At 41.2% G+C, this 15,214-nt stretch overlaps 2 protein-coding genes across 2 annotated transcripts; both read left to right on the top strand.

Annotated features, from left to right (window-relative positions):
• Positions 1–92: 92 nt before the first annotated feature.
• On the top strand, positions 93–4,983 carry LOC120950089 (hyaluronan mediated motility receptor-like). The gene is made up of 2 exons (XM_040367842.2): positions 93–3,033; positions 3,332–4,983. The coding sequence occupies exons 1-2, from the start codon at positions 322–324 to the stop codon at positions 3,680–3,682; spliced, it is 3,063 nt and encodes a 1,020-aa protein (XP_040223776.2). The 5' UTR covers positions 93–321; the 3' UTR covers positions 3,683–4,983.
• A 6,780-nt stretch (positions 4,984–11,763) lies between these two features.
• Positions 11,764–13,165, top strand: LOC120952069 (uncharacterized). The gene is made up of 2 exons (XM_040371183.2): positions 11,764–12,582; positions 12,696–13,165. Exons 1-2 carry the CDS (start codon positions 12,426–12,428, stop codon positions 13,052–13,054), a joined length of 516 nt encoding a protein of 171 aa, XP_040227117.2. The 5' UTR covers positions 11,764–12,425; the 3' UTR covers positions 13,055–13,165.
• The last annotated feature ends 2,049 nt before the right edge of the window (positions 13,166–15,214 follow it).

The raw sequence follows: 15,214 nt of genomic DNA, 5'->3' as shown, positions 1-15,214 counted from the left end.
TTTAAGTACGCCGAACCAATGCCTAAAATTTTGTTTTTGGACAGTGTTGTCCTGGGCGTTACTGTAGTCATTTCCCACTGTGCAATCTTTCAGTTTTCTCTTGGCTTGTCAGCTGCGCAGTGTTTACATTGAGCATTTGCTTGCAACGTCATTTTTTCATCCTTTACTTTTTACCAAATAAAAGCGTATTCCAGTGGCCAAATACAGTGTAAAGCTAGAAAAAAACAATGAAATTGTAATCAATTTAATGTTGGATTCGCTCCCCCCGCTGTCCGTGTTGTGTGAGTGTTGTTTGCTCTCATTTTAGCAGCGCTGGTTAGCATGACCACTCCACCAGCTAGCAATGAAAGCGATATCAAAAAACGGATGCTGCCAGACTGCGAAATGGGTGACCCAAACGAAACCCGATCCGGTCAAACGTGGCACCAACTGCTGCTGTATCCATCGCCGTCCTCCTCCCAGCTTTCTTACAACTCCGAACTGCAAACGGACGCTGGCAGTCAACCGTCAACGCCACTGCAACAACCGACGCGCGTCAGCGGATTGTTCGGCGAGATGGACGAAAGTGCAACCAACTATGATTCGGGCAACTTTTCACTGTCCGAATCGGGCTGCAAGGAGAAGGTCCCGTTCGCTACGGTGGGCACGGGCGCCGAAATGCATCATCGCTTCGTGCAGCTGAACACCGAGCTGTACCAGACGAAAACGGAACTGCTCACGTACAAGTACAAGTGGAACGAAATACGCAATGAAATCGAACTGGGGTTGAGTAAGAAAATTGACAAATTGTTGGATGAAAAAAATGAGCTCGAACAGGAGCTGGAAGATGTGCGGAAGGAGCTGGCTCGGTTAAAGGCACAACCGTTGGATCAGCATGGGCGTGATCTGTTGCGTATCCGTTCCGAGCTGGATGGCTTACGATTGGATTTGAGCTGCAAAGAAAAGGCCAATGAATGTTTGAAGCAAAAGATCGTAGAACAACATGTGGAGAAGGAGAATTTGGCTATAAAACTAAAATCCCTGGAGCATCAGCTATTGGAGGGTAAAAATGAGATCTGTGGCGTGAAAGCGACGGAACAATGGTATAGAGATGAGCTGCACCGGTGCCAAAATGAAAATGCCAAATTAAAGGAATCATACTCGTGCTTAGAAGCACTACTGTACAAAGAGCGCGAAGAAAAGACAGCACTTATTGAAGAAACACAGAAGGAAGAATTGCGATTGAATGAAGAGAATTGTGCGCTGCATCGTAGTCTAGCCAGTGCCTATGTTGATCGTGCCAAAGAAGCGGTAGAGAACGTAACAAAACAACACACAGAAGAGCTGGCCAAAGAGCAGAAAGCTTCAGCAAATCGCGTAGCAGATTTGATGGAACAGAATGAGCTGCTTAACAAACAAAACTCCGAACTGCTTGCCGTGCTTAGTCAACTCCAAGATTCGCTGCAGCAACACAAGCTACAGCTCAATGTAATGGCCAAAAACGAAAAGGAAGTGGAAAGATACATGACGCACCTGCGGCAGCAACGAGAATCCGACAAATCGCAAATCGAAACGCTTACTGCGCAACTGGCGCGCGAAAGCTTCACCAAACGACAGATAGATGTCAGTGTGGAAAAACTGAAAGCGCAGGTGAAAGTTTTGTCGATAAACTTCTCCTCCACCGATTGGCAACGGTCGGGTGCGAAGGAATGTGAGTCAATTCAGCAGCACAATCGGAATTTGCAGGATCAGTGTAATCGGTTGATTATCGCACAGCAGCAGCAGCAGCAGCAGCAGCAGTTAAAAGGTGAATTGGCCATGTGCACGGAAAAAGCGAACCCAAGACGTGATGAAATGCAATTGCTGGAAAACTTCCGAAGCATACAGTCGAAGAATTTAGATCTGGAGCTAAAATTAGGTCAGTGTGCTAGCATTGGCAAGGACATCGAAGCAACGCCTTCCTATAACATCGTCAAACGAAGTGAAGAGACCATAAGATCGCTAAAGCAAGATGTCGAAGAACTGGAGCAGAAGCTTTTCAGGCAACCCACAGGAAAGGGTAAGGCAACAAATGAAAAAGGACACCAATCGTTATGCTCACGCCATGGCTCAAGATGCTGGGAAAGCGTAGCCGACGCTGGACTAACAAACGAGGAAGAAGATGTTGAAATCCGTAACTTACGCATCATGCTGAAAGCGATTGAGAATGAAAATCGTCGTCGTCTGAAGCGTTACGAGCTAAACAACAGGACACTGTTGAAAAAGTCAAAGGAACATGCTCGAGAGCGAAAACAGGCCGAGCAGCGTGTGGAGGAGCTGCTAAGGGAACACGAAAAGTGTGCCACGCTTCGTTGCGAGATGTCATCGGCACGGGAACGTTGCCTACTGATGGAAGCGGATTTAGAAACATTCAAGCAGGAAGCAGCCACATTACGATCGGAAAAGGATCGATTGATCAATCTGCTGGAGAACAACTGTCTGCTGACAACGGACCGCGACGTTTGGGGCTCATTGAAACGAGCGTTCAAGGAGCTTCACGAATTGAAAAAAGTGCGCAAAGAGAATGATCGTTTGCACGATCAGCTCGAGCGAGAGGCGGAAAAGGTGAAGCAACTGGAAAGCTCGATCGGCGACTGGAAGCGGGCGACAGAAATGCAAACGGCCGAGACGGAAGATGTACGCGACGAATTGGCTGAAAAAGTACGGCAATTAGAAGAATCGCAACACACGCTGGTTCGAATAACGCAGGAGAACAGTTCACTGGAACAGAATGCGTCGGTGGCTGGATTGCAGGAAAAGAATCTCACTGAAAAACTGCACGACTTGGAACGATTGGTTCGGGTGCAAGAAATTCGTCTTGAAACAGCACACGAACGGTTGAAGCTATACGAACAATCCGACGCTTTGATTGCAGCAGCAAAAGAAACGTTCTTTAGCGATCTGCAATCGCTACAAGATGCAATTCTGTTGGAAAAGCAGGAGAAATACGAACTAGAGGAAGAAGTACGCGAATTGCGGCAGAATATGGTAAACGCGGTTGGGAACAGTTTACAGGTGAGTTGAGGGTTCTTTCTATTATTTATTACATTTGCTTTAAACGATTTCGTAAGATTCATTACACGATTTAAACATATGTTTTTTTTTTTTTAAATCTTAAACGTTGTGTGCATTAAGTAAGTTTCAATTTGCATAATCGAATTTGATCATCAAAAAATTAAGAAAATACAAAAAAAAAATCCGACATATTTATAGACCATACATTTAATCATATGTCACATATGTTCCACTTCACATACATTATGACACTTTTTGAAAATAGTGTTCTCTCTACTCAACCCTATATGGCCTACAGAACTTCCAACCTCGAGATAGCTCTGCTGAAGGAAGCGGACATCTTTCAGCGACCGTACTGAGCCCAGAAATGCAGTCTCTATCATTGTCCGTCACTAGCTTGGACATCGATCAGCTTCGTGCACTCGTGGAGGAAAGCTCTCGGACAAGATATTCACTTCAGCCGCTCCACGAATGCGTTTCATCGCTGAAGCTGGAAATGGACAATCTCAATTCCGTTTTACAAATCGCTAATTATCCTCAACCACAGCAGCAACCACTACACCATCAACAGCAACATCCACAGCGATTTCCGCTGTCTCTGATGGACGAACTGAAGGATGCCACGAACGGTCGTTATGGGAGTAGATGAGTATAGGTGTACTGGGGGTCGTGTAACCATAATCTGTTACACTTAGGTAGACGAGTTGGGTGGAAAAAAGATAACACAAACACAAAATAATGACACCACCAATCACACCAGACATTAAAATACTTCTGTGTAAAATGAATTGAAAGAGCAAATTTGTAATTCGGCAGTTCTTTTACACTCTTTTTCTAGTCTTGTAAAATGAAATGTACTTAGATTTCGTAATTCAATCGATAACTAATGTTTAGAGATGCTCAACAAAAGTATTACCTCCATCCTCTTGAGCTTGTTTTTCGTGATAGTTTCGTCTGGTTGCACATTTGCTCGCGTTAAACAATTGCTAGCACTGTTTACACTGAAGATCGTTGACGTGATCGATCGATATAATTGGATGTAAACTAATTACGTTAAAATGTATATTCGTAACATTCCTTCACACATAGATGATGAATCTATTTCACGATTTCGTTCATAATTAGCTTTACCGCTGCCGGTATCGAACATACCATTAAGACCGTTTGAGTAGTAGAAGGGCTATTTTTCTACCTTTCAACCGAATTGAAAGATAGATTAAGTAGTAGCAGTGTAGTAATGCCAAGTACGCATCGTATCAAAAAGCACCGTACGCATAAAGTGATAGTGGAAAACTCGAAACATAAAATAACAAACAGAGAAAAATACAAACAAGTTATGGATAATCATTATAAATTTGGAAAACACATCAAAGTGGTGTGTTAAATTTATGTGGATTTGTAAAAAATTTATACCACTTTTGCAGCACCTATTATTTGTGTGATCCTACAATACTAGAAAAACGCACCTTAAATTACTTTTTTTAAACTAAAAAAAATCAAACATACCTACACTTAACTACAGCAAAACGGGTTGCGAATCAGTTTTAGCCAACTACCAGTGATAATTTAATGATTAATTTACTTCAATTTTCCAATTATTTGCTTTATGTTCCTTGTACGTTCACTGTGTTAAAGTGTTGACTAATTTATTTGTCCTAAGAAATATTGTTATCCATGAAATGAAAGGAGCTGTGATGGCAAAGAAAACGAATGGTATGGTTTTGTTAAATTTATTTATTTGCTTTTTTGTTAATTACCCAAACATCGTATCCGCAGTAAAAAATGGATGATAAATTTAATTAAACAAATAAGCTAGACAAAGAAATAGATCGTTTATTGAATGCACATAAATTGAAGTGAATTGTACATAGGAGTGCATGCAAAATGGTGTAAAATTGCTCAACGAAACGCATGATGGCATAGTAATAAACTGAAAGCACTAAAATTGTACCTACGATTTGATTGATTTGACTAGGAACTAAAAAAAACCCATATTTGCGATCGGCTGATCGCAACCTCCGCAGGTGACAGCGACCGGCGATGACGGCGGATTGGTGGAAGCGATATCAAATATCCTACGTTGGTGGCGTAAAGCGCTGGCTCGACGTTCAATCGAACGGAGTGAGTGAATTGCAGCAAAAGAAATATGACAGCATAACTAACGATGGGAGACTGTTGTCTTGTTCTTTGCTCCATCGACAGTGGAGGCTAGCACTCACATACGAGCGCCTTCATAAGACCTGCCGAACGTGTGTACGCACAGCCTGCTTCATCGCAGCGCTCGAACAAGGACCGTTTATCGTTCCAGTTTTGCCTCATTTCTGTTGCGCCGTTTGTCGCTCAGCTGACAGATGATTGAACGATGAAAGAGACGGTGCCGCCGCTGCTGGCTGTGGCGAGAGTCAGTTCGTAGTTGCTGGACAGTCATCATCGCCGTCGCAACCCGCCGTGAAATGTGATCCATCCAGCGCCGTTGGGTGAGGATCACGCGTACGGTCGCAGGATAAGGACACTATTGCGGGAGACCATTGCCATGCCAACATTGAAACTAACAGCGATCGCAGCATTCCAACTTACTAATTAACCAGTCTCTTGCAATGAATTTATCACAAAATGACAGATTGCAACGGTACGCAGAAACCCATGGAAAAATCCCGGAGATGGTGGATTTTTTTTTGTTTAGCAATTTGATGGAAATTTAACATTTTTTGTTTATTTATTTATTTATTTATTTTTCTTTATAATGAACGCATACTACTACGTTGTCCGCCTCTTGTTATTCATACTCAATGTAATTAATTGACACACATTAACTTGGGCTATAGTGCGTCTCAGTTAAATTCTGACCTGATCTACCTTCACTTTAGGATTTTTAGGTTTAGCAATCATTAAAACCATTTACGACATTAATGAAGGTTCATTATTGATCTGTTTAAATTTGCAGTCCATGTGCAGTTACACACTTTTGTAAATATTGAACACATTCCGAAAGAATCCAAGGTCGTACCCTTAGAAGACACTCTTCCGCAGCGCATTGTGTGTACTCCCTTTTGGCTTGTTTGTTTATTTTTTATTCATTCATTGTTTTCTGCACGGCACGCTTCATCCCTTTTTTTCACATACAGCATACCCGCCTGAAGCAAATTTGCGAACATCTTACGGCTATAAAAATCAGTGCTTTTCTTCTTCTGTCCGCCACCACTACTGCCACAGTCCGTATAATCCGGTTGCTTATTTATGAGTCACAAAGTAGTTCGCTCATGAATGCAAACGAGAGTGAAGTCGAAAAACGGGGGACATTTTTTTTTAAAGTGTAATGCTTTTACCATTTTTTTTTACACAGTCTTCATGTGAAGAAGCAGCAGGAATAAAGAAAGCAGACTGCCAGACGATGCGCTCCGTGCAACGGCCATTAGGAAGTGCTTCTGCAATTGAGTGTTACTCCCCGGGGATCAGTTTCACTGTCCAGCGAGTGGGCCGATCATGCGAGGGCCTTGAAATCGATGGAAAAACAATACCGATACCAAACACGGTTGCTGTTTGTACTTTTCTTTGATCCTAAAATTCAATTTCACCAGATTCGGGCCACGAGCTACCAGCGAACCATTATCTTCACTCTCACTGGTCGCTACGCGGGACGTCGCCAGTACTACCACCCTTGCTTGCGCAATGCTTGAGTGTAAAGGAACGATGTTTAAAAAGGAAAAAGAAACAAGAAAATACCCTTCCAACAGCAAATCTTGTGAAGAAAGTGTGACTTAACGAAACGAAACTGTCCTCCAAAGGATCGAGATTCATAACGTCTTTGCCCATGCAGGCACCGTATTGTACTGTACTGTAGTCCCGCGCAGACGGTCTTGTTGGTGGTATTATTATTGTCGCTTGATAATTGAACCTTACCGGAAACAGGTTATCCTTTTATTGCTTTTAGAATGCCAAAATTTCTCTCTAGGGAGAAACACTCCCCGCGTGCGGACAAATTCGCGCTTCACATTCTTGCCACTACCTCTGGTTCTGTAGTGCTCAGCATCAGACCGGGATATGGCGCATGGGGACAATCGTTTCACAGTCGTTATGCTCTATTTTGTTGTCTGATGCTATCCCACAGAAAAGTGAACAAACAATGAGAATGAAACGTCTTGCTGGGAAATATCTTCACGCAAGCTGTATGCAAGTCAGTCGCCTGTTGTTGCTCTAAGGCCATCCACTGTATGGCGGGTAGTGGCTTTCTTTCTGGGGCTGACTCACCTTCACTTACAGTTTACGGTAAACGCTGATAGTCGCAGTCGAGGTCGTGGCGTTACAGACAATTTGTTCAGCTAACATTTCCGGTGCAGCATCGTCCACAGGGAAGCTGTGTTTTTAAAGAGCGGTTTAAAATGCTATGAAATGTAAAGTGCAAAGTAAGTACAATACTCCCTGAGTATTTCAAGCTGTAGTTGGGCACCAAAAAAACCTCATAATTGCTACTGTTCTTCAAATTCAATAATAACTAAAAGAATTTATAATAATAAAAAGGTGGGATACTATGTTTACAACACTTAGCAGGCTTCAATATTAAGCTGTTAAACTGAAGGAATCTTAACTTTGCAGTAGAATGCGAAAAATATCTTTGATGATATCTAGCTTTTTAAATATTGCAAAGCAATGTGAGTTTCTAGCATAATTCTTATTTTATTAAGTTTCATAAATTTGGAAATATACATGTCATATACCTTTCTCTACGCAATCCGCCAAATTGACGGTAGTTAGTAGGGGCACCTGGGGCAAAATGGTCAACTGCATTATTGACAAATTAACACGTTTATAATGACTTCTAATAATTGAAAAACATGAAATACAATGTATAAAGCCCACCATGAACGTTTCATATCCTAATATTTCAAAATATTTAATAAATTCACAAATAAATTGTTTCCTAAAAACGATGTAATTTTTGACGTCTTGAAAATAAGCTTTCGTAAGATTTTAACTTTGAATTAGAGGAAAAAAATATTGTGTATCCAGGCACATGATATTTATTTATGATTTACGTGAAAAACGTAACCATTTTAATCTAATTTAAAGTTGTTAATGTTAAAGTTTGTAAAATGTTTCACTTGGGGCAAAATGATCGTTCCAGCTTGGGGCAAAATGGTTGGTATGTTTTGACACGAGCAACATGATAAGGCTGTGGTATAAGCTAAGGTCGCTACAATATGCTACCTTAATATAAATAAAACTGTGCTGTATGTATACTATATCAACCAGAAAAATTACTGACAACACGTGAGTTATTGAAGTATTCCAGCATTTGACTAAATTATTCAACAAAACACTTTAATACTAAACTTAAATTTCTACTCTCACAATTCTACCGCGATGCAAGAGCTTAAACCAAAGCCTTAAATCCAATGTTTTGTTACATTTTGCCCTTTTGTTTTGATGTGTTTTGACATTTTGTGTAAGACTATTTTACCCTATAGCAAGACCATTTTACCCCGCAAAATACATTTTTATGACTTTTGACGTTGATTTTTAAAATTCATTTTAAACATATATATTTGTTATTAATGCGTAAACTTCTGATTGTTTTTTATGAATAAGACGTTGAAGTATCCATTGCCGTCAAAATAACAGTGTAAAGTCATTTAGCGAATAAGATACAGACCATAATCCTTAACAGGTCCATTTTGTCCCGCTTTCCCCTATATTAAGTTTAGTTGTAAACCTTTTTCTACAAAAGTAAATATAGGAGTGAAAGAGAACTCTAAACCAACGACTATCGTATCATCGTCGAATCATCGACTATCACAATAAATTGGTAATGTGCAGACAATTTTCCATGGAAACCAGAACTTGTGAAACAATACATACCTAATTGTGTTAAATTGTTCTTTTCATGATTTTTACTTATCTAAATACGTATTCTTTTCTATCAGTCAATTTGAAGGATGCTCGTAGGGATAGCTATTTGAGAGACGCCTAGTAAACCTAGTGTTAACGACATAAAACAGTATCTTGTGTGGAATTTTTTTCAAACATAAGCTTCCATTATTCCCATTAAAAAAATAATAATATTTTGACACAAACATCATCGAAATAGGTTTTCCTTATGTTTTAAGTATTGTTCCAATATCCATGTAAACAATTATACTAAAGAAACATTGAAGTTAGTGTGCTTTAAAAAGATAACTTAGTTTCAAGCTTGTGCTCCATTTGTTGTCAATATTTAATTTATGTGATTCAACAGAATCCATTACTCCCTAAGACTTTTGCAATGTGTCCCTTAAAGATCGATGTTTGTCAGAGGATGTGGCTCGATACATACTTCTGACATTACCAAAACTCTGCCCAATTGCTACATTCCTGACCTTGAAAGAAACGATTCAAGGCCCGAGCCAAAAGAATTCATACATCTCTTCTTAGCTCTCCCCAACGAGGGTACGCAAACACCGGAACGTATTACGATAATTGCTGAACGGGATTACACCGATGGTCCAAAACGGGGGCCGACCAACATCGCTTCGAAGGGAGCTCGCAGCACTTGGTTTCCGACCGGATGTCAAATTACCTCAACTACTATTACCGTACTCTACTCGCCCTCGGCTGTACCATTCCACTTTACTAGCCCGGATCATATTTCCCTGCGAGCGAGAGCATAGTGCATTCCTGAGGTTGGGTATCAAGCAGGTTCCCCGTATGTGTATGGATAGATGCATGGATTGCACCCATTTTCTCCTTCTGGGTGGGTTGGTGTGGAATGTAGATTTTGATTTCAACATTTCGCACCAACTATGAAATCCTTCTAAGCCACAGACACGCCGCCACTGTACGTCATTTCACTGCCAAATGTTGATCGGTGAGTTATAGAGGGGTACCAATGCATAGGCTTACCATCGGGATTATGGATTCCCGGGGTGAGTTGGGGTGAGATCGAATCGAGAAGTTGTATATTTTTGTGGGTTTGAAAATGAAAATGATGATGGTGCTCCATTAGCGGTATTGGCGGATAACAAAAGCTATCACAATAATAATTCCCTAAGCAATCGTTCTATTCGTTAGTCAAAATGCAGTGGTACTGTTATAATTGATTTATTTAAATACATCATGAAATGTTTAAGGTTTATTAAAACACAAAATCAACCAACCTGTTTCCGGTAGCGCTGTTACTCTAATCCGGGTTCGATTTCGATCTTGAATAATGAACCGGTATCATGACGAGTACACACGTTCAATATTGATGCATGGGAAAATATGTCAGCATTAATGTAACAAGTTTTTTGTTGTTGCTACTGCTTTTGCCTGCATGTTAATGGAAAAGCGTATTGTTTAGTGAATTCATTTGACTCATAAATTAACGCATGGTTTGTGTGCTATCAGATCGAATTCACAGCTAAGTGGAAGTACACACTTTTGTTCTTCCACACAAGGTGTGTGTATTATTGTAGGCATATTAGCTTAAATTGACTAATTTTAAACAAACAATTAATGCTGTTTGCTTAATGCTTTTAAAACCATCGTAAGTTTCCTAATTCCAATCCAATTGATCGCTAAAGTTGAAATACAAATACTATAAATTTACATCAATATCTGCAAACAGGAGCTTGGCAAACACCTTAAAGTCAATGTAAACAGTACTGATCCACCCGTTTTTTATTGAATACAATTAAGAAATAATACATATTTGGAGAAGATACAGGAGTCAATAATCGGTAAGACCGCATAGTAGTGATGAGAAAAATGAGGTTTTTGTCGGAAGCGATTCCGGCTAGATCCGCAGTTTTCTGGAATCGATTCCAGATAGTAGGCCCGGAATCAGTTTTCAAAATCGATTCCGGAATCGGCTCCAGAATTGGAATCGGCTCCAAAATTGACTTCGGAATCGACTCCGGAATCGACTCCGAAATCGGAATCGGTTCCGGTATCGTAATCGGCTCTCGAATCGGAATTGGCCTATATCAGCATCGACTTCCAAACGGAGTCAGTTTCGGTATTGCCACTGGTCCGACGTTTGGGTCCAATCATACTACGTAACCGCAAAACATCAAAAGTTACTTGTAAAAGATCCATTCTCATGGAGATTCCCGGACTGATTTCGCTTCTAAAACTTCTTTTCTCAATTCAAGAACTAATTCACACTCCGGAGCTAATTCTAATTCTTTAGACAATTATGATTCCGTTATCGGGGCAAATAGCGATTCCCAGGTCAATTCCGATACTGAGTTCCGAGGTCAACTCCAGAATCGGCTCCGAATTCATCTGCGGAATCGGCTCCGGAGTCAACTCTGGAATCGGCCCCAGGGTCCACTCCGGAATCGGCTCCGGAATCGCCTCCGGAATCGGCTCCGCAATCGACTCCGGAATCGCCTCCGGTATCGATTCCAGTATCGGAATCGGCTCAAGTCTAAGTCTAAATATCAAAAAGGAATCTGAAACTGTGTACAAAAACAACAGTACAAACTCACGAAGATTTAAAGCTATTAACCTTAAAACAAAAAAACTTGTGTCGCTGCAAACAGCTTTAGTTGTTTACTAGGTGAAACCTTTGTACCTAATGGAACGTATGCTTTTTACTAACTACAATGATTTAATGCTACGGGCATTGCTGCGGTGTATAACCGCTTGAAACCATTCATCTATCCATCACATTTCTTCCGCGAAGCAACTAACGCTTATCAACCAAGCGGTACGTTATCTGAAACCAGGACCAATGCTACGCTGAGAATTGGTACGCGCGTTTGTAGTACACTCGTACCCTAGCATCGCGATCGTGCAGTGTAGTGATCGCGATGTAGAACAGTTCTGTTCCGCACTTCAGTTGTCCTATTCGGGCTTATTCCGGGCTTGCCATCGGTGATTGATCTGCAAACTTGCGGTCATTTGTTCAGTACATTGCGCTCTGGCATCGCGTGTGTTCGTGCGTAATGTGCTGATGCACCATACCACGTGAGCGATCAACAGACAGACGTGCGTTATTCGGAAGCTCGCTTAAACGGATCCAATTAGATCGTGCAGCGTGGTTACGGCCAGGTCGCTCAAGCTCAGCCTCCGAGAAGTTCCGTGATGATTAATAGCGAAACAATAATTGTGTTAAAGTTAAACAGCGATGCACTAATCGCACGTCACAGCAGTGTAACCCCGGCCGTGTAATCGTGAGTGTTTCATAGTTGTTCGCCAAAATAACTGCCAGTATCAGCAGCCGAACAACAATCGATGCATTTGTTCTCGTTCCCACGAATGTAGCGTCTGCTGGAGCGTATTTAAAACATACGCCTGTGATCATTTTCCGACTCAGTCCGTCAGGTTCAGGTGTTGTTGATAGCTGCTACATCGGGTCGTGCTGAACGTTTGCGCCAGTGTCCGTTTGTGTTACCGTAGTGTTGCATTTAGAAGCAAGTGTAAACCATAAAATGTTGTCAAAAGGGCATGTTATGATGGTGGCACTGTGTGCTGTTTGTGCCATCTTCGGCACAACAACTGTGGAAGGGGCTGCGCTTAACCGATCGCCCCGTCAGCTAAGCAGCTTACTAACACTAAGCGGTGAATCAAACGCACGAATTGAAAATGGTAAGTGCTGTGAAAATGTCCTCTAATAGAACAAAAAGTGTGTGTGTGTGTGTGTAATTGTGTAAATGAACGATGCTTTGTAATGATTTCCATTTCTTCGCTTATTACAAAAGGTACCATTATTTGTGACACGCTCAAGTGCCCGGCCGAATCGTTCAAGTGCGTAATTGTCAAAAACTCCACCAAGGACGACGTAAACAAGGTACAGGTCACGCGCGAGTGCCTTGATCCAGCGGGCAAGGCGACGGCCAAGACGGTCACCACCGAGGCGTCGAACTTCCCGGGCCAGCAGTTTGAGAGCTATGCCGAAATCGATAAGAATGGCAACATTGCATCGTTCGACAATCGCGGCAATACGTACAATCATTCGGGAACCGGTGACATTCATTCCTATCTCTACGAGCAGATAGAGGACCTACACAAGGCGATACTCGATCAGCTGTCTAATGCTGGCAATCCGTTCGGGGCGTAGTGAGCTACAGTCAAACAGACACACACAAACTCGCACACGTCCAAACTGGTACCGTATAGATTAGTCCGAAATAAAAAAATACAAATAAAGTTGATCTTTTGCTCAGCTCAACCCAACGGGTTTGTTTCGTTTGGGCTTAAGGCAGTGCCGTAAAGTCTACACACCATTTGGCGAAAGAACCATCCGAGCGAGAATTGATCTCCGATTATGCTTCAGCATTCATTCCTGGATGCGGTCGGCGATTCCGTCTCGACGATTTCAGGGCTTTTTACCATCTGCTCGGGAGCTAATTGGAAGCATACAGCCCCACAAGTGGTGAATGTAAAATTCGCAACAGGCAAAACCACACTCGGCGTTAGTTTGACGAGAGTCAAGGTTCCATTTTCCGTTGTTGTTTGGCGCCCGATGAATAACACTGTTCCGGGGAACACGATTGCTAGGGGTTTGGTTAGCAATAGTGAAGTAAGAAAAGTGTGTGGGAAAACTCATACCGAGCAGAGCAGAGCGATGGTTTGTTTGTTGCTTATCAAGAGTCGTTATCGATGTATTCTAATTAGTGGCGAACAATCGTTGCATTCAACAGCGATAGGATAGTTTCCTCGTTAGCGATAGGATAGTACTACTTGGTAACAATTGTAGTTGAGCTGTTCAAGTTAGCCAATCTCAGTAGAGAGAATGAGAGTAAGGGGATTACATAAAGACAGAAAGAGAAGAGAATTAGAATAGCAGGAGTAGCATAACGAAGTGCCCGAGTTTATATGATAGAGGCATTTATTCTAAAGAAAAAAACGGATTGTCCGTTTTAATTGCAAAATCACAAAACTAGCAAAAAGAGGTCGGAAAAAGATGAAATTTTACATTCTAATATTTTACTTGTATTCCAATATTACGATTGAATTGCGTGTCTCTTAGAATGTTGGACATTTTTCGCGACCTTCTCTCTGCGAATTTTCGCTAATGTAGCTCATTTTTCCAAACGGTTATATTTGTCTCACGCAAAATGTATGCTTTTTTCATATTTAATTACGTCATCTCGCCTAGATTGGCCTACATAACTATTCTCGATTTTTCAATACACTGGCTAATAATGGACCTAACTGAAATTAACATCATACAAAACATGGAGATAACGAATTACAAACAAGTAGCTACGACGAAAGTGAAAACGGTAAATAAATATATAAATAACTAACTCAATGCTTCTGATCGTCAATATGTGCCTCGAAGAATAATTTTAAGATTATTTACACTAACGTTAAGATCGACAGAGAGCTATAAGCATTAACCATTAGAAGTAAAGGGTCTTTTTAGCCAAATTCCGCCATACTGAAGTCCGTGCTAAATAGAGCTCGTGGCCTTAAACTCCTGCTAGGGGCCTTGAAAAGGAATTTTTATCTTTATCCGGAACAGTTCAATCAACTAGTTTGTCTTCTTCTTCTATTTGGCGTAACATCCTACGCGGACACGCCGGCCTATACAGGCTTTCGAGACTTAATTCATTACCACGTAGCTGGATAGTCAATCCTTGCTACGGTGGAGACGGTCCATTATAGGCTTGAACCCATGCTTGAACCCATGATGGGCATGTTTTTGAGTCGTTTGAGTTGACGCCTGTACCACGGGACCGCCCCAGCCCTAGTTTGTTTACAGGCCAAATTGTCCTGTGTATAGATTTTTTTAATACGAAACTAACGAAAAAGAAACTTATACTGAGATTTAACTTATTTTTCATAACAAAAAAGAGGCAGAATCAACCAAAATTGGTGAAATTTATCATCGTAATTCTTCGAAAACTCATCATATTTCATCGACACCCAGCGAGAAGTTTCGCAAGGAGAAATTTCGTTATTTCAACGGTTAGTAAAAATGTCATTCTCCTAGTTGGAACGGCCACGCTAACTCGACACCGTATTACTACTTTATTTGTAAAACACATATTTAATATATCACACAATGCTGTATTGTATCCTTCATGTTGCCATTAACTGTAATTAATTAACTGGCCCTGGTTACAATTCATATTAATTCAGCAGAATGAGAAACATTTCCTCACGCCGTTTTGTAAATCAATAATGTAAACTTTTAATAGAACAAATCACTAGGCCATAAAATAAGATTGGCATCTGCTGTTACAATGACATCCGCACTCTGTAGTCCGGC

Source organism: Anopheles coluzzii, chromosome 2 (genome assembly GCF_943734685.1).
Source record: "Anopheles coluzzii chromosome 2, AcolN3, whole genome shotgun sequence".
NCBI classification, from domain to species: Eukaryota; Metazoa; Arthropoda; class Insecta; order Diptera; family Culicidae; genus Anopheles; species Anopheles coluzzii.
Note: the sequence above shows the minus strand (reverse complement) of the source record. Positions and strands in the feature narration are given on the sequence as shown.